Below are 22374 nucleotides of genomic sequence, written 5' to 3' on the forward strand. Positions count from 1 at the left end.
GCATCCAGGATGCAGGCCTGGGCATCTCCCTGCGTCCCGTGAGCTCAGCTGCCTCCGATCAGATGGCGATGAACTGTCAGGATTACTTAGTGAATTTTCTTCTCTTATTTAACCATCTCCAAGGTGTCCAATTTAGAATAAATATAATGGAAATTAGAACAAGGTCATCAAATTTCCTGCTGTTTAACAGCTGACGGTATCTATAGGAGGTCAAAATCACTGTCACTAAGAGATCACATAATCCATTTAATAACACCGTCTGCATCTGGAGCTCCGCGGCGGCCTTTCACGGTGGCTTAGCACGTCGTCACTTGGGTTTCTCTGCTTCTTTGCCTCCCGCTAACTGAAGCAGTTTACTGAGAAGGAGGTCCGCAGGGTGTTTAGACTTCTCAGAGGGGCCGGTCACAAGTGTCCGAGTGTGGCTGGACTCTGATGCTGGTCCTTACGAGCTGCTATGACAACCCATCTGTGGCTGAGCACCGCCCAGGGGGACCTCTCCTCAGATCTAGCGTGGTCTCTGTGTTGGGCAGCAGGGGTCCTCCGCGTGGGGATTCAGGGACCCAGGCTTCTCCAGCTGTGCCTCCCCCGTACCCCAGGGCCTTTGTGTCTGCTGTTTCTCCCCAGCGGAGGGTGAAAGCTATTGATTCTGGCTTTCAGGTGATGGGTGACACTGTGCTCAAGTCCCGTGGCCACGCCTGGGACCAGGAGAGGCTGGAAGGCCCTGGCTGAGGAGCTGGGTCAGGGTCTTGCAGGGGCACTGTGCGGTTTAAACCCTGAGGGGTGGCCCTCTCTCCCACTGGTGTGACAGCTCACTGTCCCCTTCCTCTGGACTCTGCGTCCAGGATTCTGTGCAAGCCTGTCTGTGCCTTGGGGTTCATGCAGACAAAGCCTCCTCACAGCCACAACCTGGAGACGGGCGGTGCAGAGTCGCATGAGAGCCTTCCATGGCTCCGCCGTCCCACCTCCCTCCCCGAAGCCAGCCACACTGGCCATTCCTGCCTTCGGTTTCCAGTGATCACTTCTAGGACTACATGTGCCACTCTCCTGCCTCAAGCACTCGAGTTAAAAATGTGGCTAGCGGTGCTCAAGACGAGGGTTGGCTGGGTTACCTGCCTTCTTGCTTCTGTTTCCTTTCTTAGGATTGCGTTTGGTGTAAGGAACAGAATCCTTGGCCTTGGCCACAGTAACTCAGGCGAGCAGGAGTTTCTTAAACACTCATTTTATTGTTCTAATGAGTCGTCCTGACATAGACTGCGTTTACAACATTTCGACAAATGATGCATAAATGGAGCGCGACCTCTCTGTTCTGATTGTGCATCTTGCAGGGTCACGTGGGTCCTGCAGTTACCCATGCACATGAGGTAATGATGTTCTGTTTCACTGTCATTCCTTCCCCCAGACCCCTTCCCCGCCCTTCCCTCCGCTCTGCCTAATAGAAAGAACTCTGTTCTTTTACTTTTTGTCTCACACTATGGCTGGCTGCTCTGACTTCCTGCATTGTGTTCTTAGCATGTAACTCTGGTCCTCATGGTCACGCCGGGGCTGCTTTACCTCCACCCTCTCATGATGGAGCACCAATATCCACACTTGGACATCTTATATGTTTCTAGAGGGTTATTTCAGTGTCCTGGGGAATAATTGATTTTTTTGGAAAGGCTCCTGGGGATGAATACCAACTATCTCGCCTTTTTCTCTGAGTGTGGGCCTTGGGAGGAGTTCTGCCTGGAGAGGGGTCCCACCTGCAGAGTGTAGCCAGTGCCCGTGCCGTCAGCCCGTGTCCTGCTCTGGCTCATGGTGTGTGGAGTCCCATACTGAGTCACCAGCCCCTCTGGGGACCCAGTGAGAGAGCAGCCTCTGGACTCTGCAGCGCTGGGTGTCCCCACTCCAGCTGGCCTCCCCTGCAGGCCCTCAACACGCGCCCTGGGGCTTCCTCTCTGATCGGCTGCTTGCGTTGGGGGTCTCCTCCTTGTGTCCCTGTGCTGGTGGAGGGAACGCGTGCCGTCTGTCTCCACTTACAGCCGGATTCCGAATCTTTTTTAGAGGCAACGTGTCATATTTCTCTAGATGGGATGAGCAATGCCTGCTCCCTCTAGGAAATTTGGAAACGCCGGCACAGAGCCTGTGGGGGTTGAGAGGCCACGACCCCGCACCACGCCGCGTACCTCCTGTGGTCCCGGGTGTCCTCCCAGCTGTCCGCCTAGGTGTCGGCCAGGGCAGCGGCAGGTGACTCCAAATGGACTTGGGAGGCAGAGACAGGCCGACGGGTGGGGCTGAGGGCGGCGGTGGGTGCCCCCGTGCGTGCTGCCCACTGTCACTGAGGCCACAGGCTTGTTCCTCCATCGGAGGCTGGTCCTCCGCGGCCCCGCCTGGCTCCTGGGCTGCCTCCTCTGGGTCCTCACGTCACCCGTGAGCCTGGGCGTCCTCGTGTCCCCTTCTTACAAGGACGCCGGGTGCTGGCTCAAGACTCCAACGACCTCGGTTTAACTTACTTTCCTCTTCGGAGTCCACGTCCCCCAGTGCAGCCCGGGATTGGGGAGGGAGCCCAGCGCGGTCCCTGGCGGGCTGCTTGGCTGGGGGCATGGGCGCCTTTACCTGCGGGGCGCAGGCGCTTGGTGAAGGGGCAGGTGGGCCGGCCTGCGGCAGGACCCGGAGCCCCCTCGGCAGAAGGCTGGCCGCGCCGCGTGGGCACAACCTCAGGTCAAGGCGCGGCGTGCACTGGAAATGACCGAGGAGAGAGTGGACACGCCTGTCGGTGACCTGGAGCGGGTGGAGGCCAGGTACCCATGCAAAGCCACACCCCAGGCCCTGGCGGCTCCCAGACTGGACCCTCGCATCACATACCAGGAGAAGCCCCGGTGGGCTCCAGGCTGAGTAGTCGGGGAGACCCCGCCCAGGGGATGGAGGCGGAAGTGGAGGCCACGTGCCCCTCCTGGTGCTGGGGTGGATGTCCTGGCACAGAGCGCTGGTTCTGTTTAGGCTGTGCCTTTGCCTGTGGTCACCTGTGGGGCACCTGAGGCCGGGCTGGGGTCTGGCTCCTGGCCCTGCAGCCCCGTCAGGACCCAGAGCGGTGTGGGGCTGTCCAGGGTCACAGTCGGGATCTTACTTCTCCATCAGGCTGGACCGTCCAGGCGCCGTCCTGCCTGGGCCCCGTGGTCCCCCAGGGTCCCTCAGCCGTTTCCCCGCCTGCCCTTCCTCCTTACGCCTTGCCAGGCATCAGCCGGGCTCCTTCACTGTGCACTGTGGTGAGGCCACCCTGGCCGGCCCCCCAGGGATGTCAGGAGCGTCCCTAGAGGAGCTTCTCCTGCACCAGGAAAAAGCTCTGCCTCTTGCTTTCCTCCCAGGACAGGGTCCAGCCAGTGACCCACACTTGCTCCTCCCTGGGCTCATCCAGGGTGGGGTCTGGGGGCAGAGCACCGCCCGCGGCTGCCTGGGGCCGGGCCGTTTGGGTGGAATCCCACCTCTGGCTAGCTGTGTGAATGTGGGCAAGCCCCTTAACCTCTCTGTGCCTCCGTTTCCTAAGTTATCAGTGGGAATACTGATTAAATCCTTCCAAGCGAAGGGGTTGATGCCTACGAAAGCTCCAGCAGTGCGTGGTCTGTACGAGGACCTTGCGGATTGGTGAAGCGGTCGCGGTAGTGACTTCGGGACTTGTGAATGCTCAGACTAGCGCTTGGTCAGTGGTGATGGTGACCCTCCTCTTGCTTCCCCTTGACCCTCGTTTCTCTGGACCCTGCTTGTTTTTGTTGCTGTTGCTCTTGGTCCTCACTGACCCTCTGACCCTGCTCTGTGGTCCAAGACCTGTCCTCAGGACTGGCTCTCCTGGACCTGGCTGTTCATTTTCATGAGTATACACAAAGCACTTACTGTGTGCCCAGTAGTGTCCTTGAACTTTTAAGGAGGTGGTCCTCCTGCTGCTGCTCCTTGGCAGCATCTGAGGAACATAGGGCCACTTGGGAGGGCCGGCGGGTCCACCTAGCTCAGGGTCCCCAGTCGGCGGCCTCCCGTCGGTCTCCTCCGCTCTGTCTGCAGCTCTGCCCACGCCTGCCAGGGAGGCTTCCAGGATGCCTCGTGCCGTCAGGTGCCTCCTTGCAGGTTTTACGCAGGTGCTGCTCAGCCTCCTCGGGCCCCTGGAGCCTGCAGGATGGCCGTCGGGAGCCTCGGTTCACCAGCCGTGCGACTCAAGCCTTCCCAGCCTCCAGTCCTCCCTGTGGGCCGCCGTGGGCCCCTTAGTAAGGTATTGGCCCTGATTTCCAAATGTGCCCTTCTCTTCTCTGACGCGAGACGCTGGGCTGGGGCTCTGCGAGCCGCCGTCCCTGTGGCCAGCTCTTCCCTCTCGCCACCTGCCAGGGGCAGGCGATAGAGGGCACTGTGAGGCTGGGGCTGGCAGCAGGGACACGACCCTCCCTCCCTTCCTGATGGCTTCCGTCTGCTCCTCCCTTCCTACTTCCTGTCTCCTCCTCTTCCTGTTCCTGTGGAGCCAGGTTGGCCGCCCAGGCCGCCCAGCCTGAGCAGGTTGATCTGGGGCGGAGGCGGGCATCACCCTTGCTGCTGGCCGCGGGCACTGGTGGCCTCTGGCTGGTCCGCCTGCGGGTCTCGCCTTCCTTCCCAGCCTGGCGTGTGTCTTATCTGGCCTGAAAAGGCAGAAAAACTTAGCTGACTTTCTCCGTCTTAGTTTTTAAACTGGTGGCATCTGAATTCAGTGGCTGAGTATTGGGCATTTGCTCTTCTGCTTCCGTAACGAGTGTTTCCAGTGCCGAGATGTGGAAGGACCTGCTGGCTAGTCACAAACGCACGGTCGCTGGCAGCTGGCCTCCCTGATCCGAGGGCGTCTGGCCATGTGGCGGCCCCGCTGTGCCTCCCCGCTGTGCCCGGCAGGCTCCGGGCTCTGCCGGTGCTCCCAGGTGGCAGTCACCTCTGCCTTAAAGGTCTGATCGCTGCTGTTTTGCCCGGCGCTGTGCTGAGACGCCCTGGGTCAGACACACCCATTTCCTGATCTACCTGCAGGTCAGGCTGGCAGCAGGCACCTGGAGGGGGCACAGTCACCTGTGGTTGTGGTGCTGTGAAACCTGGCTGGTGCAGGGCCCACCAACCCGGCCGTGAGCACTGGGCTCCGGCTCCTTCACTGTGGATCCACCAGGCCAGGAGGACCTCAGGCAGTAGAAAGAACCGGAAAGCTCTGGAGCGGGAAAGGACCAGTGTGGATCCCGACTGGGTTGGAATTGCTGGCCTCTGCGGCTCAGTTTCATCATTTTCTGGAAGGGATGGAGGCCAGTCAGCTCAGGACTGTCCTGATAGTCCCCCGGCCTGGCGGGCGAGAGGGCCCCACGTGCTGGCACCTCAATGGCGCGCTTCTCCTCTGATTGACACTTTCTCTTTCCACATGAAAATCGCGGCCCCTTGCTTGGCAAAACTGGCCGCCAGCCTAGCGACCTGGCGACGCGACGTTTGAGAAGGAAATGAATGGTGGGCGTGGGAGCATGTTGGGCAAGGGCTGTGTGAGTGAGATGTGTGTTCTCAGCCCCCAGGAAGCCAGAGGGCGTCTCCGAGGGACGCTCGGCAGACTCACTCTCTCAAGCATCACACCAGGGTGGTCTCGTTGGCGGACATTCGTTCCAGAAGCATTTATTCAACTTCTGCCAGGAGGGACCCGAGACTCAGCAGTACACTGGACACCAGCGTCCCTGTGCAGGAAGCTGGGACCAGGGCAGGGCACTGTGGGGGCAGAAGTCACAGCAGGCCGTCTCCACCAGGGAACGTGCCCTGGCTCTCCCGGCCTCCACGCTCCAGTCTCCTACCGAGCCTCTCTTTGGCTGGGCACGTGCTGTGGCCAGGGAGCAGGGAGGCGGGATGTCGGTTCCCTGCGAGGCAGAGAAGCATGGAGGAAGGCTGAAGCCACAGGCTGAGGAGGCTCCGCTGAGGAGGCAGCTGAGGAAGTGGGGATAAGCTTCCCATGGGGGGCAGAGGGCAGGAGAGGGCGAGTGAGGTGCTGAGCCGGCTGTGGAGAAGGGCACCCGGCTGGGAGTGCCCGACCTTCTAGTCCAGGCCTCCCCCACCTGCCGAGGTGTCCTTCCAGACCCTGGCCTCCGACCCTGAGCCACTGAGGGTTGCGGTTGTGCCTGGGGATGCAGGGGCACTGGATTGCCCGCAGCTAGTCAGGGCCACCCTTGGACAGATCGGTGGTCTCCAAAGACCTGCCCTCTGGCTCCTGGAAAGAGCCTCTGTGCCCAGTTCTCCGGGTCCAAGTGTGTGAATTGGAGAAAGAATCTCAGAGGCCACTGCCCTTCCCCTGGGTGGGGACGTGGGCCTCAGGACTGGCGAATTCATTTCCGGGTGGGGTTGGTGATACCAGTGACAGGGACTGAGTTCCGAGTCCCAGGCTGGTAGCAGGCCCACGCCATGCCATCTTGGGTTCAGGCCATTGGGTCCCCCAGTCCAGACCCAGGGAAGTGTGCTGGGTGCCAAGACCGCGGTGCCATCTGTCCACTCCCTGGCGTCACGGGGTCCCTGCTAGGATTCCCAGTACCCTGAGAGCTGCTTTGTTCCTGGGGGTTGCCAGCCCCTGCCCACCGAGTGCTCTCTCTGGGCTCCCTGGCGCCATCTCTCCGCACTGTTCTGAGCCAGAGCCCTCTGCCTATGGAGTCTCTGCCCTGGGCCTCTTGCTCCCTCTGGCCCTGAACCTCACTCTGCCTTCGGCTCCCCGAGGGCAGAAGCGGGAAGTCCTTTCTGGTGGGGCCTCGTGTCCTTCCTTCCTCCGCTCTGGGCCCCCTCCCTCCATCCGTGTGGACAGCCCCTGTGAGCTCAGTCGGCTGTCGGGGCCTCCCTTCACTCTGCCCCAGGCCGCGTGGTCTGTCCCTGCGGGAAGGAGGGTGGGCTTCTGGACGACACCAGGGCATCAGAGGGCGGGCATCAGCATCTCAGGCCGGGGAGGAACCTGTCTCAGGACAGCCTCGGGGCCTCTGAGCGCCTGAGTTGAGGTCTCTTGTTCTCTGCAACCCGGCAGCGGTCGCTTATGGCTTCCTGCAGAGGCCGCGGGTAACTCTCGTGTTGCCTTTTGCTTGAGGTGCAGGAGCGTAAGTCCCGCCTGCTGTGGCGGCTGGAAGTGGGCTCCGGCTACGGTAAAGAGAGAAGGTGCAGAATCAAATGTCTTGCCCATCCATTTTCAAGAGGCGTGAAATCCCTTGCGCAGGCGATAAAGGAAGAAGCCAGTCACGGGGAACCTGGGCGTGGTGAAGTGTGCGATCATTGAAGTCGCTTTTCCACATCTGAAAGTCCGTCGGAATTTAAACCTGTCCCTGGACTTGCCTTAAATTTGATGAGAAGGTTCCATGTGAACCTCTCACGTCCAGATCTGCTGGGCCGGAGATCAGGTCGCGCTGCAGGACCAGCCATCTCCCTGGGACGGGGGTCAGGTCCTGATGCCGGCCGCTCCCGGGCGGGTTCGCCTGGAATGTAGCTCCCTGGTTTGGAGGGGCGGAGGAACCAGCCCCAAAACCCGCTTGAGTGTCCTCGGAAGGGTGGGAAGGGCGCCCCTGTGTCACTGGACGCTGTCAAAACTCGGATCTCCCCTCGTCGGCGGCCCCAGCTTGAGGCTTCCCGCTGGCTGAGGCTGCTTCTTGTCCCTTCCTCCGCTCGCCTGCGAGCCAGACGCGCCCCAACCTGGGAGGCACGTGCCCGTGGGGAGCCATCTAAGTGTGCAGTCAGGCCCGGGTCCTTCCTGCTCTGTGAGCGCGTGCGTTTCCGCCCGACGCTGCCCTCGTGCGGAGATCAGGGTTTCCGTGGCTCAGGTGATCTGTGGCATCACCCCTTAATGACGGGTCTGAGGGAGCGTCCGGCGTGCTGCCGATCCTGCTGCTGACCAGCATCCTTGCCAGTGACTCCTCCTGATCACTTGGCAATTTCCAAGGATCCCTGGGTGGGGAATGCCTGCGTTTTGAGGGGTCTTAGCGATCAGTTTCCTAATTGCTTTGAATCGTGAGCTGGATCTTTCTCCAGAGGTCGCCAGTTCCTCGGGCAGAAAGCAGGTCTCCCTGGTCTCTGTGAGGTCCTCAGAAGCCACAGAGCTGGGGACATAGCACGCAGATAGTGACCACAGCTGGGTAAATAACGGCAGGGATGAACACGTAGCTACCGTCCTCTGCTAGTTAACATGACACAGGGATGGCCGTGCTGACCTCGCTGAGGCCCAGCCTCCCATGCCTCCCTGGGGAGAGGATGTGCCAACCCCAAGTTGCGTGTCTCTTTTCAGCATCTCCTAATTAGCATTTTGTCACCCTGCAGAAGAGGAAAGTTCGCTAGAAACAGTCCTTTAAAAAGGCAAAGAAAACAACGCCAATCAAGAGGAGTCCCTTTCGCGGGATTTGTAATGGCTGCAGAAAAGCAAGTTCCCGGGCCGGGGGCTGGGGGTGGCGTTTATTTGCCTTGCAGCCCCTCACAAGGCCACAGGGTAGACGCTGCTGTCAGGTTCCACTGCCTTTTGCATCGGTCGGAAACTTGGGCTCTGCAGGCAGAGGTTTGTTTCAGGACAAGAGGGGGAAAAAAAACCTCTCTGTTCCTGGCTGACTTGCTGCCCTGGTTCCTGGTGGGCTGTCTTCACTTTGAAAAAGCTCGCTCGCTGGCTTTTGGCTGTTTGCATTTTCCCATTTGAGAGAGGCAAAACACACGCCAGCGTGCACAGGCGCCCACACCTGTGTCTGAGTTCTGTGAGTGCGTTGTAGATTCTCATGAACAAAACCATCCTCGAGTCTTGTCACACGCTGAAAGGAGAAACGCTGAAAGGATCAAGAGCAAAAAAACCGTCCTCTTCTGGGCTTCACAGATACCCAAACATAAATACGTGTGCATTTAAATGTCTATACATATATGTTTCTTAATCACTTCCCCGAGTAGGATCATATATGACGGTCCTCAGTCTGCTTTCTGTTACTGCAGCAGATTACCTGAGACGGGGTGATTTATAAGGATTGGAGGTTGATTTTGGCTGGTGGTTCTGAGAGCGTAGCATGGTGCCGGCCTCCTGCCGCTGTGATTCATGGCAGAGAGGGAAGGGCAAGCGGGTGCACCGGAGAAGGAAGAGACTCTCAGCTACCCTCCCCTCAGGGAAGGCGGGCATCTGCCAGGCCCCCCACATCCCGAGTGCCCCCCACGGGGCTCCACTGCCCAACATGGCTGCCTGGGGGAGGCAGTGGCCACTCATCCTTCGTGTTTTATGTTTCACGACACAGCGTGGACGTCCCTTGCCAGTGTCCACGCTTTCATGTTTAAGTGCCTTCAGGAACCGCACTCTGCGCCCCTCTAGCGGTCTGCGCTCCGCTGGAAGGTCATCAGGCTGCCTCTTGGTCAGGCTTTAGTCTGAATAAGGTGACATCTGATGACAGGGACGGGCACCTGTTGGCGGATCTTCCCTGTGGGCCAGTGCGCTCCTCAGAGCTTCCTGCTCACTGGCTCACGGGCGCTCGCTGCAGCCCAGTGAGCTGGAATCTGCGATTCTAGCCTCCTTTACCGTGGACACCGGAGGCACAGAGAGGGGAGGTAACTGGCAGCGGGCTGCTCAGCCAGGACGTGGCCAGGCCAGGTTTCAAGCCCGGGCGTCGGCTCCAGCGCACACTGGAAGGTCTGCTAGCGGTTCTCTCTGAGGTGGCCAGTGGCTTTGTGGAGAGCTGTTTAGGTGTCCCCCTGTGTTTCAGGAGGAGAACTTTCTAGAAGTGGAATTGTCGAGCCAGAGCTCCGTGCTCCTTCCGGCAATTCTGGATGAGTCTAGTGTCCCCATTGTGCCTCCTGCGGGAGGGAGAGCAGCCCGAGCGGCCAGGCCCGGCGGCTGTGGTGGGGCCTGCGTGGGAGCCGCTGAGCGGGTGCCTGCTGTGCTCCGCAGGGTGGTGGGCGACCGAGAGGACCCGGGCCCTGGGTGTGGGGCTGGCGAGAACCGGAGGGGTGACATTCGTCCTCGGGGGAGGAGCTGTTTGCGGCAGGGCCACGGCTTCAGAGGCCACGGGGCTCTGTCCCCGGCCCCGTGTGTGGGACGCTCCTGCAGACACACTGGGTGGAGTCCCAGGGCCTCCGATGGCCACGGGCGGGCGGTTGGCCACCTGGGGACCCAGCAGCACAGGCCTCACTCTCGGTTTGCTCTCCTTCTCGCAGTGGCCGCGGGTCGAGGCGCCGCGGATGGCCTGCAGAGGTTCTCCTCGCTGCCCGCCTACCTGCCCGCCAGCCTGCGCGTCTCCAGCGCCGAGGCGTCCTTCTTCCTGAAGGAGGCCAAGCAGGACCTCATGCGCAACTCCAGCCTGCAGGCCCGCGCCGACGCCTTCTTCGTCTACCGGGCCCGGAGCCCGCCCGCGGTCAACGCCAGCTACGGCCCCTTCTGGGTGGAGAAGACGGTGCCCCCGGAGCTCCTGCTGGTGCCCACGCCCTTTGGGGACCTGGAGAAGTTCCCCTTCAACTGGCGGCTGAAGGCCCACATCCTGGACAGCTCCATCTACTCCAACAGACCCAAGGTGCAGACTCTGTTCTACGTCACTGGCATGGGCTGGGATGCCGGCGACCCCGGGGACGATCTGCCCTGCGTCAAGATGTTCGCCTTCCCCGAGGCCAGGGAGGTGGCCGCCAGCTGCCGGCTGCAGGGGGCGCCGGGGCTGTGCGTGGCCGAGCTGGAGCTGCTGCCCGAGTGGTTCAGCTCCGGCCTGGACCTGGAGCCCGAGGAGGAGGTCCCGGCCCTGCTGGGCGGCACGGCCATGGAGCTGTTCTTCAGCCTCTTCCCGGCCGACCGGGCGGGCCAGTGTCCCCTGGAGGAGGAAGGCAAGTGGGAGAACAACATCCACGCCGGCCAGGACGGCGCCCCGCGCGCGCCCCCCGCCCGGGAGCGGATCGGCAGCGTGGTGGTCTACCCGACCCAGGATGACCTGCGGTGGTCCCTGCTGAGCCTGGACGAGAACGTCGCCCTCTCCGTCCCGCTGAACCTTGTCCGCGAAGGGGACACGGCCACTTTTCTGGTCTCTCTGACCAGCGGCTCGGTGGCGGACCAGTTCACTCTCCGGTAAGAGGCTTTGCCAGGTGGGGTGGAGTGGCAGGCAGCAGGGTTAACAGGACGGGGTCCATCCTCGGCGGGGTCAGCCGGGACTGGGGTGGTGAGGACAGAGCTCCTCCAGTGACCGCTGCCTGGAGGGACAGAGCTGAGGCCCATCCCCGTGTGCAGCAGCGGGCCGGGCATTTGAAAGGCACGAAGGGGCGGGAGAGTGGCCTCCAGGGGCAGAGAGGTGACCGGCACCAGTGGTCAGTTGGCATGGGTGTGATGCCAGCTGTGTCTGCCCACGCTGTCCTCCTTGGAGACTGGACGGCAGAGCCCTGTCCTTCCCAATGACTCCTTTTCAAAGGAGCCGTACAGCCTGCTTCTGAGGGTCAGGCACTAATGCGGCTCAGGTCCTTTTAAGCAAATGCTCCAAGAAATGGGGTTCAGGTGCCATCTTTGCGTGTGGGCGGCTAGGCAAGCTGCGGGCCCTCCCGGCCAGGCCTGGCCTCCCGGGCAGCTCTCTCAGGGGCCCGTGGGCTTTGCTGCTGCTGTGTGCCCTGCTGACCAGGCACGTGCTCGTGTGGACGGGGTCCCGGCTTCGCCACGAGGGCACCTGAGGGTCTGCTGTAGGTAAATGGAAACGGGTGGAGATGGCGGAAGTACGCGGAGCAAGCGGAGCTTCCTGCAGAGCTGGCCCTGGTGGGGCGTCGCACCACCCCTGTGCTTGGCGGAGACTCCAGGCTGGGCAGAGGCGCGGGGGCTGGCATGGGGAGGAGAGGCAGCCCGTGAGCTCGGGCGGAGGCTGGGCAGAGGCGCGGGGTCTGGCATGGGGAGGAGAGGCAGCCCGTGAGCTCGGGCGGAGGCTGGGCAGAGGCGCGGGGGCTGGCATGGGGAGGAGAGGCAGCCCGTGAGCTCGGGCGGAGGCTGGGCAGAGGCGCGGGGGCTGGCATGGGGAGGAGAGGCAGCCCGTGAGCTCGGGCGGAGGCTGGCCCAGGAGCTGGAGCAGGTTGGCAGAAGCAGCCTTCACGGTGGGCCTGGGAGCGCCTTCGGCCTGCCTGCTGGGAGTTGGAAGCAGAGGCCAACAGCCGGGGGACTGGGAGCCCTGCCACGCTCTGGCCATCTGGCTGATGGCCACAGAGGCCGAGGCCTGAGTCCTGGCCGGGGCGCTGCACGGCTGTCGTCCATTCTGCTGCCCTGTGCCGCCTGGCCGTGTCCCTTGTACGTGCACCCTCTGGAAGTGTCTTTAGGCCCAGGGAGAGGCGCTGACTTTCCACCTGAGGGACTCTTCCAGCGTGTCCTCCCTGGACGAGACGGGACAGGCTGCACTCTGGCTCTGGACTGAAGCCTGGCTGTGCTCGGGATTGGCTCAGGTCTCCTCTCAGTGCTGTGGACCCTGGGCAGGGCCAGCAGGGGCCATGCTCAGGCCTCCCGTTGCCGTCCCCACCGAGTGCTGCAGCAGGGATCCTGTGAAGGACAGTGAACTTGGTTCTCCCCCAGTGCTGAGGTGACCTTCGGAAACATGGGCCTGGAAATGCCTGTGGGCAGAGGCCCGTGGGCGTGGCGTGGACGGAGCTGGGGGGACGGCACCAGGCTGGAGATAGGGTCGGTCCTGTGACTCACCAGAGACTTTGAAATGCTAGGGCCCCCTTCCCTCCAAAGGCAGCATCTCCCAGACCAAGTGCGATCCCGGGAACCTTATCCCTGCTTCGTTAAACAGCCTTCCTTGGTCCACGCGGACAACCTGTTGGGCTGGCCTTTCAACCTGTAGGCAGGGGATCCCAGTGTTCAGATGTGGACTGCGGAGCCATGGGGTCAGATCCTGGTGCTGCCGCAAATCAGCTGTGTGACTTTGCAAAGGTTACTTGATCTCTCTGTGCCATGGTTTCCCCATCTGCAAGCGAAGACGTTTATTTCAATGTGTAGTGTGCAAACAAGTGAGGGTAACTGGCAGATCATCACCTGAAACACTTATTCTGGGCGTTGAGAACTTTTCAAAACCCTTTCTCATCAGCTATTTTGAAGTATTCTGTCAGTTGTCAATCACCCCACGTGCCACACAGAACATTAGGCGTCACTCATAGTGTCCAGCTGCACCCGGGCCTTCAGCTGTCCTCTCTCCCCCACCTCCTTCCCTCCCGGCTCTGCTTCTGTGGAATCTGCTCTTCCAATGCCACATGCAGATGAGAATGTGCCCTTTTGTCTTTCTGTGCCTGGCTCACGTCACTTCACCTCAGGTCCTCGGGGGCCAAGCGTGTTGCTACCGAGGAGAGAGTCTTGTGCTTTTCAGGGCTGAATGCTATTCCGTCGTACAGTGTGCACCACCTTTTCTTTCTCCACCCGTGCACGTTCCATATCTTGGCAGTTGTGAAAAATGCAAATCACAGTTACCTGTTTGGTGAAGGTACCCCAGGTGGCACCAGAATTCCAGGCTTTTTTCATCTTTTCCCAGATAAAACTCAGGTTTTCCTTGAGAAAACGATGCCCAGACACAGGTGCTCTGGAACCTGCGTGGTGGGGGCCCAGATCCAGCCTAGAGCTCGGAGCTCACGTGTCCAGAGCGCAGAGACGGGCAGGCGGTGGTGTCCCAGACCCTGCGCAGCGTGGGGCCTGGCTCTGGGTGGTCCTGGGCCGGGCTCCCCCCGCCCGCCTCCTTGGCCCCCCAGATGGGAGGTCTGAGGCGGCACTGAGGTTGGGAGGAGCGAGGCTGGCCCAGGTGCGCCAGGGCGCAGTGAGTGAAGGGGACTTGCTTGTGCTGACGGCGCCCTCTGAGGCGCGGCTGTGGGAGTCGGGGTCCCTGGGTCACGGCCAAGGTGGCCACTTGGGATCTCCTGGCCGTGCCAAGCCCCACTTGGGTTCCTGTGGCTTTGACCGCGCAGTCCCTGGAGGAGGCCGGGCCCCGAGTCCAGGCGCGCTCTGCAGGTGCGGAGCCCTCCCCGCCCCGTCCTGGGTGGTCCCACGCCCCCGGCGCAGGAAGGTGGGGTGCCCCCTGTGTGGGGGGCCTCGGCCGGCCTGGCCGCAGCCACAGGACAGCTGGTGCCCTGGCTGGGTAGAACGGGCTCAGGGCCCCGTGCCTCCCGACTGTGCCCCCCGGTCCCGGCAGTGCCCACTCGCTCCTGTGCTGGGGTCGACTGCGGTCACCTCCTGTCACCTGTTTGGAGAGTTGATCTGAAAACAGGCTCCGAGGAGCTGCGTGCGTCCTGGTGACGCTTTCTACCATGGTCACACCACACTCTAGGACGCCGCTGGACTGACACGTGCTCAGTGCGCAGAGCAGAGAGCTGACCGTGGGCCACACCGTCCAGTGGCCTCTGGGAGTGTCCATCCCCTTGCTGTCCAGCGGCCCCCAGGCATGTCCATCCCCACACTGACTAGTGGCCTCTAGGAGTGTCCTTCTCCATGCTGTCCAGTGGCCTCCAGGAGTGTCCATCCTCACACTGTCCAGTGGCCTCCAGGAGTGTCCATCCCACTCTGTTTCCGCTGGCCCTTGGAGCAGCTCTGCAGCCATGTCCTCAACTCGGTCACCTGTCAGCATCCCTCTGGGCCAGAGACCAGTGCCCAGGGCCTGGGGCCTCGCTGCTGGGCCTGGGCCCAGGTTCCTCTGTGTGAGGTGACTTGGTGGCCCCTTCCTCATGGACGCACCAGAATGGACTGAGCACACAGGGGCGCGGAGGGGCTCCCGTGGGCCAGCTCCCACTCCTGACACCTGCTGCTGCTTCTTGCCGGCTTTGTTACTGTGCTGCGGCTGCCAAGCTGCGGGGCCGACTCCCGTGTCTCCACCTCCTGCCCGTGTCTTGCCTGGAGAGTCGCACGTCTTAGGTGCACCTGGAAGTCTGACAATAACTGAAGCCAGGAAGAGAGTGAGGTTTTCTCAGGCTTAGGAGCCAGCCCAGAAGGACTCCAGTGTCCAGCAGGTTCCTAAGCAACAAGGTCAGTCCTCAAACCGCGGCAGAGAAGCAGCAGGGAAAGCAGGAGAATGAGCTCGCACAGCCGGGAGGCTGCGAGGTCCGGGCTGTGTGCTGCAGAGGGACGAGCGAGGGCCGGGGACTCTCTCCACACCTGCACAGGGACATCGTCGGCGACTTTAATATGGCGTTTGGTGGACTCTGGAGGTAAAGCCAGATTGGAGGGGCCTGGGGATAAGCTGACCAAGGTCAGCTGCATGAGGAGAACCCTGACCTCGCCAAGACAGGCTCGTGTTGAAGGCCAGAATGGCCACAGGGAGGTGTTGGTTCCATGGAGCGAGGGTGTCTGAGCATCAAGGATTTTATGACTTTTGGACTTTTCCTCATTGTTACAAGGTGGCTGCCACGTCATGGCCGTCAGGTCTACACTTCACTAAGAAGGAAGGAAGGAGAGACGGGGCTGAGCCACGTGCACCCGAGCCTGCTCCCCTTTAGCACACACTTCCAGGAATGCCCATCGACACCTTCTGACTGTCGCTCGATGGCCAGGCCACTCCTACTCCCAAGCCCGTCCCGCGGGGTGTGGAGAATGCAGGTTCAGAGTCGCTCGGCATCTCTGGGGAGCTGGGCCCGGGCCTTCCTTGGATGCAGAGTCCCAGGACGCTCCTGTGAGAGGGCAGGGTGCGGAGGGTCTGCGCACACCCTCCGGCGGACTCCGCGCCCCTGGGGAGGGTTGTGGTACCTGAGCGCGGACTGTGAGGAGGCGCCCGCTGCCTCGTCGGGCCACAGGGGAGACGGGCGGGCGGGTTAGTTTCTGCACAGGTTTGGTCCTCGGTTGGTTGGATTCGGATCCGGGATGCGGAGGGCTGGCTGCCTGTGTGGCTGGGCGTCCTGCCGGCCCCTCCCGTCCTCGTCACGGTTCCCGCGAGGGGAGGAGCGGAGCCTGGGTGTCAGATGAGCCAGTGGCTCTCCCTGTGGCCCAGTGGTCGCTGGGGGCCGGGGAGTGTAGTGCGGGGTCTCGGGCGGCGGTGTGTGTTTAGCGCTGGGGTGGAGCTCAGGGTCGGATGGCGAGGCGGGAGGTGTCCTGGGCCTGAGAGGCTCTCCACGGATCTCCAAGACAGCGGGCAGTGAGATCACCGCTCCCGCCCAGAATTCCGTGGAAGAGAAAATCCAGCCGCTGCGTCGCGCGTGTGTAGATCTGCTGCGCGTGACCGGTTCACGCGGCAGGAGTCCAGGTGGCCTTCCCAACGTTCTCCAACGGGCGGGCACAGCGAGCACCTCGAGGGAAACCCGAGGGGACAGCGTTCCAGGGATGTGGCCCACGTGCGTCCTGGCCGGGAGGGTTTGCCGGGTGCCGCCCTCCTGGCACTCGGGGAGCAGAGCACTCCTCTCTCCCTCGGTTCTGCTATAATAGCAGCCTGGCCTCCACCTCCTCCGTTTAGATCTGGTCCAGACCCTGGGGCCTGATGGTGACAGGTGAGCAAACACGCAGGCCGGGCTTTGGCTGGGCGCCCGGGCAGGAGGGGACACGGCTCAGACAGGAGGCGTCGGGGGCCCCTGAGCCACGGCAGGGGCTGGCGTTCCTGGTCCTCCAGGGTGGGGTGTGGACGGGCTCAGGACTCAACTCCAGCCCTGGCCCTGTGCCCAGGCGCGTTCCTGCCACTGCTGGGTGCCCGCTCGGCCTTGGGAGCTGGTGCTGGGCTGCCTGGCACAGCCTCCTGGGTCGCTGTCGGGCCAGGAGCCCAGGCCGGGGAGCACATCCGCCCTTGGCCCCTGCGGCGGACCGTTTGTGCTCACTTCTTGGGGGAAGAGGAGGAGGTGTCTTCTACGTCGTCTTCCTGCTGACCTGGGACCTCGTCATAAAAATGTCTCGCCCCGTGATCCCAAGGGGATGAAGGGGCGATGAAAATGTCTTCCTGGGAAGGGCTTCAGCCCGGAGGGACCACCGGTGGGTCCTGAAATCACGCCACCAGATTGCGTATCCTGCCGGGGATTAGCGTCCTTGAAGAGGGGCTGGCGCCCCACAGGCTCACGAGTGTGTTTACGAGGATCTGGAGGAACATGTGACCCTGAGCACAGCCAGCCACTGCAAGGGCCAGGGGCAGCAGAGTCCCCTCCAGCTGGGAGGACAGAGAAGCCAGGCGAGGGCCGGCCGCCCTCCGCGCTCGAGAGGAGCCCAGCCCGGGCAGCTGTGCAGGATCCAGGGCTCAGATCTGCTCCCCGCTCTCCTCTGTGGTCTCCCCTGTCCGCGCCACACCGGCCTCGGGGGAGACGTCCTCCCTTCCAACCTTTGTCCCAAGTGTAGGTGGAAGTTCTCCCTTTGCATCCCCGCAGCGCAGCGGGTCGGATGAACACTGCTTCCTGAGCAGAAGGGAGCCGCACCTCAGCCTTCTAGAGCACAGGGCAGAGGGCACTGCGGGGTCCATCTGCTGCGCCCACCCGGGGACAGCTGTAACCAACGCCCTTCAGGTTCCTTGTATCTGGATCCCTTAAATTCTCAGCCAGTCCCACCCAGTCTCCCTAACCCGCGGGGTCATGGCTTGACCCTCTAAGGACAGCCACAGTCTGACAGTCACAAAGCGAAGCCAGGCGGGTCACGGGGGGATACATCCTTCCCTGGGGGTCTCTTGGGGAGGAGTCACAAGGAGGCGTTGACAGCAAGAACTGTCCACGGCTCAGCAGGGTCGGTGGCGGGCTGGGGCGGGTGCAGCGGTGGAGACTGTTTCTGGGGTCAAGGACCTTGCGGAGTGCCTTGCGGGTTCTGCGTGGGGGCTCTTGGAAGCCCACAGCCTTCCCTCCCTGCTGCTTCATCTGCGGGCTCCTCACATCCTGGCTTCCCGGAGCTCCTGAGCCGGTGGAAGGTCTTCAGCGCTCTGCCTTCTTGGTCGTCCTCAAGGCCGGGCTGCGGGGCCTCCTCCTGCCTGAGCAAGTGGTCTTTAAGGGGCTTTCCGCACCCAGCTGAGAAACAGGCAGCCCAGCAGCTTGAGGAGGTTAGAAAAGTTCCAGAAATCCACCCCAAACACAGTCCGTGAGGACCTGACCGCAGGCACCTTGCGCTCTACCGGCTTCTTCAGGACGTTCAGACAAAGGGAACAGAGAGCGATGTCACAGAGAGAGCGATGTCACAGAGAGAGCGATGTCACAGTGATGTCGCAGAGAGAGCGATGTCACAGAGTGATGTCACAGAGAGAGCAATGTCACAGAGAGAGCGATGTTGCAGAGAGAGCGATGTCACAGTGATGTCGCAGAGAGCGATGTCACAGAGTGATGTCACAGAGAGAGCGATGTCACAGAGAGAGCGATGTCACACAGACGGCGATGTCACACAGATGGCGATGTCACAGAGAGAGTGATGTCACAGAGAGAGCGATGTCACAGAGTGATGTCACAGAGAGAGCGATGTCACAGAAAGAACGATGTCATGGAGCGATGTCACAGAGAGAGCGATGTCACAGTGATGTCACAGAGTGATGTCAAGGAGAGAGTGATGTCACAGAGATTGATGTCACAGACAGTGACGTCACAGAGAGAGTGATGTCACAGAGAGAGTGATGTCACAGAGTGATGTCACAGAGAGAGCAATGTCACAGAACGATGTCACGGAGCGATGTCACAGAGAGAACGATGTCACACAGTGATGTCACAGAGTGATGTCAAGGAGAGAGTGATGTCACAGAGAGAGTGATGTCACACAGTGATGACACAGAGAGTGAAGTCACAGAGAGTGATGTCACAGAGGGAGTGATGTTACAGAGAGTGATGTCACAGAGAGAGTGAATTTAAGGAAATCCAAAGCTTTAAGAGGGGATGGTGGACAACACCCTACCTGCCAGTAAACTGTGGACCCGAGGCCACCCTCCTGGGTTTCCAGTGGGCAGGTCAGCGATGCACTGGGCCATGACTGGGCTGGTGAAGGTGCGATTGGCCAGGAGCTGGCGGGGTAGCGGCCGGTGAGGGAGGGAAGACACCACATGGGACTCAGGGTCCCTGGCTGTGGAGGAGGTGGGGGGCTCCAGCGGACTCAGGGTGTCCGGAAACAACCCTCGTTTCCCTTCAAGGGCTGTTGCTTGCCGCGGTTTTCCCCGGAGCGTCTGTGGATGGGAAGGGCTTCTGGAGAAGGATGGCGTGGGATGAGAGGCAGCCCCGAGCTGAGGACACCCACCTGCCCCTGCCGTCAAGGTGGACGCAGGTGCTGGATTTGGGCAAAGAGCGTCCTGGGCGCCAGAAACCGGGATTCCCAGGGCAGAGCCCAGTGCTTGCAGGGCCGTGCGTCAGGTGCTGCGCAGGGGAGGTCACTCTGGAGACTCTTCCCCAGAGGCACGACAGCTCTCAGGCCTCACTGACCAACGTACGTTTGCTCAGCAGGCTCTTCGCATTGACCTCCTGAGAGGCTTGTGGTTGGGAGTAGAGTGACCATCTTCATTTCCCGACAAACCCTCCGCGTGGTGCTGGGGCAGCCGCGAGAAGGCCCGCGGGCTTGTCAGCCTCCCCCTGAGCCGGGGATGACCTCGGCTTCTAAGAGGCCTGGCCTCTGTGTGTCCCGAGGTTAATCTGGTGGCCTCATTTCCAGCAAAGCCGTTGTAGCTATTGTTCTTAAACAGCCTGGCCACCTCCTGGCCACTGGATCTAATTGTTCGGAGAAGCAGGCTACTGCCTTTGAGATGGATCCCAATTTGGGGGTTAGGACCCCTAAAGCGAAACCCAGCCTTTTCTGTATCTACACTGTGAGAGGATTTTGTAAGGCACGGGAGGCCCAGAGCCGGGACCCAGCTTAGTCTTTAATTGGTCATCGCCCTTTGACGCCCGGCAGTCCCGTGGGAGGCTCATTCCCACTCCATTTATATAAAGGTTTTCCATAAAGGTTCTGCTTTATGGGATCCGCAGCAAAATGAACGCCTAGCTCCGAGGGCAGTTCTGCTTGAGTTTGGCTCCTGGCTAATGAGACGCCTGCTCCTAACTTTGTCCATAGGTTCCTTTCTAACGGGGGGAGGACACTGTGGGACACTCTGGGACCCAAGAAAGGAATGGGGGCAGCTGAGAGCCAAGTGTGCAAGTGAGCGGGCAGGCGAGGCAGCGCCCCTCGGGCCTGCCATCGGCGGCCGTACGGGACACGCCGGGCCTGGCAAAGGTCCAGCAGGCTGAGTCAGCCGGGAATTGGGTTTTCCTGCCGGCCACGTTGAGGGGGACCCGCGGCTCCTCCCGAGGTGCCTGTCTGGGTTTCTGCAGCCGCGAGGGTGGCATATGCCGCAGCAGCGCCAAGGGCCCTGGCTGGCACGGCCACTCGGCTGCCCCCCAGGGACGTCAGGGTGCCCAGGCCCCCCTGGCCTTTCTGGGAGCCGCAGGCCCACAGACTGGCCCCAGGGGCTGTTGGAATTTCGACACTTCTGGGAGGCTCTCACTGGGCTTGCCTTGCGGCGGCTGGACTGGGGTAGCCAGAGCTGTGGACTTCAGTCCATCACGGTCCCAGTTTGTGTCCTCTGCCTTGTCCCCATTACTTCACAGCTCAAAGTCCCCAGAAGCCAGAGCAGTGGTCAGTTTTCTCCTGACATCAGTGATGAAATCCAGCCTCTCAGGGGTCTCCCCTGTGGAGTTAGGTTACCTCTTCTAGAAGCTTCTGTTGGCCTGTTTGGAGGAACAGCTGGATTCCCCTCCTTCCCTTGGGATCTCTTGGACTTGCCACCGTTGGGTCTGGTGTGAGACAGGCCCTGCCCTGGGGAGCCCCTCTCAGGGGGAAGCCTCACCAGCTGCTTCGCGTGGCCCCAGGGAAAGGCCTTCCGCTCCCCTCCCAGGGGGACGGTCTGCCAGCTCTCCTCCCCTTCCTGCCGGGAAGAGCCGCTGCTCCCCAAAGCCTCTCAGCCTCCCTGGGGACCGGGAGGTCCGAGGATCTGCAGAGGCGCCGCCCTCAGCCCTGGCCAGGGGACGGCCACCCGGGATTCGCTTCCTGCTTCTCCTCGGCCTTTTTAGACGCACTTGACCTTCCTGCCGGTCTCCTCTCCAGACGGTTTCCCATAAAATCCTGCCTTTTGCAAACCACGTCCATGCAGTGGAACGGAGGGATGGCGGAGGCCCGGGAGGTGCTGTCGCCCTGCCGCCAGCCCTGGTCACTTGCGGTTGGCTTTAGGCGAGGTTGGTCTTCACGTGAAGGGGTGGCTTCATCCGCTCTTTTAGTCACACTTGGCCGTGGGATTCGTTCCGACACAATCGCGAAGGCCTGGAAGGTGGCCTCTGTGTCTCGGTCCCAGTGCGTCCCCCCCTTCCCTCTGGCTCCTGGTTGCCTGCTGTTTACTGGGAGTTTTCTTTTTAATCAGTGTCTCTGGATCCACCTGAGCTGGCTCCGCCCTGGGTTCAGGCGCCCCTCCTTGGTTTCCTCCCGCCGCATGGCCGTCATCTGTACCTGTGTCTGGGAAACCCGGGGAGCCATCTCCAAACTCTCATGGAGCCAGTCTGTTTGGAACCCTGCTGTCCTGGAGGGGTGTTTGCAGTCGCCGTAGGAAACGTGGTCACACCCTGGTCCAAGGACTGTCCATCTTCAAACGGGAACACCTCTCGGGGAGCCAGCAAGGGCTACAGCAGGCACAGTGACCACCCGTCCGTCCTGCAGCCCCCCACAGCCTCAGACGCGCGCTAAGCCTTCAAATGACAGCCACGCCGTGGCTGGTGGGGCGCGGGCCAGGAGGCCGGGAGCAGGTAGGCCAGGACTGGCCACGCCAGGCCTTCCCGGGGTCCAGAAGAGACGAGGTGCTGGCAGAGCAGGAGGGAGCCAGGGAGAGGAGAGGACACAGGTCCCAGGTCACAGCCAGATCGTCCTCCTGGGCCGCGACTTCTTCGGGGGACCCATCCTGTGTCCTGGTGGTGGCTTCCAGGGTGGAGAGCCTTCTGGTCAGGGGACTGGCCCCTTCTATACCACAGAGGCCTCTCCCCACCCGGGGCCCTGACGCAAGTGGTGCTGAGGCAGGAGAGAGAGAGAGAGGCGGGCAGAGAGGAGAGAAGCGAGGAGGAGGGAGAGGCAGGGTCAAGGGGACGGAGGAGAGGGAGGCCTGCCCGCAGGATGGGACACCAGGCTCGCGTCTGCCCCACGCCCAGCCAGTCCTGTCCCCCTGTTCCTCTCAGTGACCTGCAGGTCAACAAAATGATGCCGGATGCAGGACCTTTCGACCTGATGGTGAAGAAAACAAAACCAAGTCAGGCGAGCAAACACGCAGGCTGGGCTCTGGCTGGGCTCCCACGCAGGAGGGGACACGGCTCAGACAGGGGGCATCAACTGGCCCCTGAACAGGAGCAGGGAGCTGGCGTTCCTGGTCCCTCCAGGGCTGGGTGTTGACTGGCTCAGAGGACTCGACCCCAGCACCTGGCCCTGTGCCAAGCACGTCCCACACTGCTGGAGGGACACACGGCCCTGCCTGGCCACGCAGAGCTGGCACTGGTTGGGGTAGCACCAGCCTCCTGGGTCTCCACTGGGCCACCAGCCCAGGC

At 61.8% G+C, this 22374-nt stretch overlaps 1 protein-coding gene across 1 annotated transcript in view; it reads left to right on the forward strand.

The window, feature by feature from the left end:
- TMEM132B (transmembrane protein 132B) overlaps nt 1-22374 on the forward strand; it is a 393438-nt gene that overhangs the window by 132878 nt on the left and 238186 nt on the right. Inside the window, exon 2 of the mRNA XM_079151212.1 lies at nt 10135-11026. Coding sequence (XP_079007338.1) covers nt 10135-11026 — 892 coding nt within the window. The remainder of the gene's footprint in view (nt 1-10134; nt 11027-22374) is intronic.

The sequence above is a fragment of the Sciurus vulgaris genome, assembly GCF_902686455.1.
Source record: "Sciurus vulgaris genome assembly, chromosome: 8".
Taxonomy (NCBI): domain Eukaryota; kingdom Metazoa; phylum Chordata; class Mammalia; order Rodentia; family Sciuridae; genus Sciurus; species Sciurus vulgaris.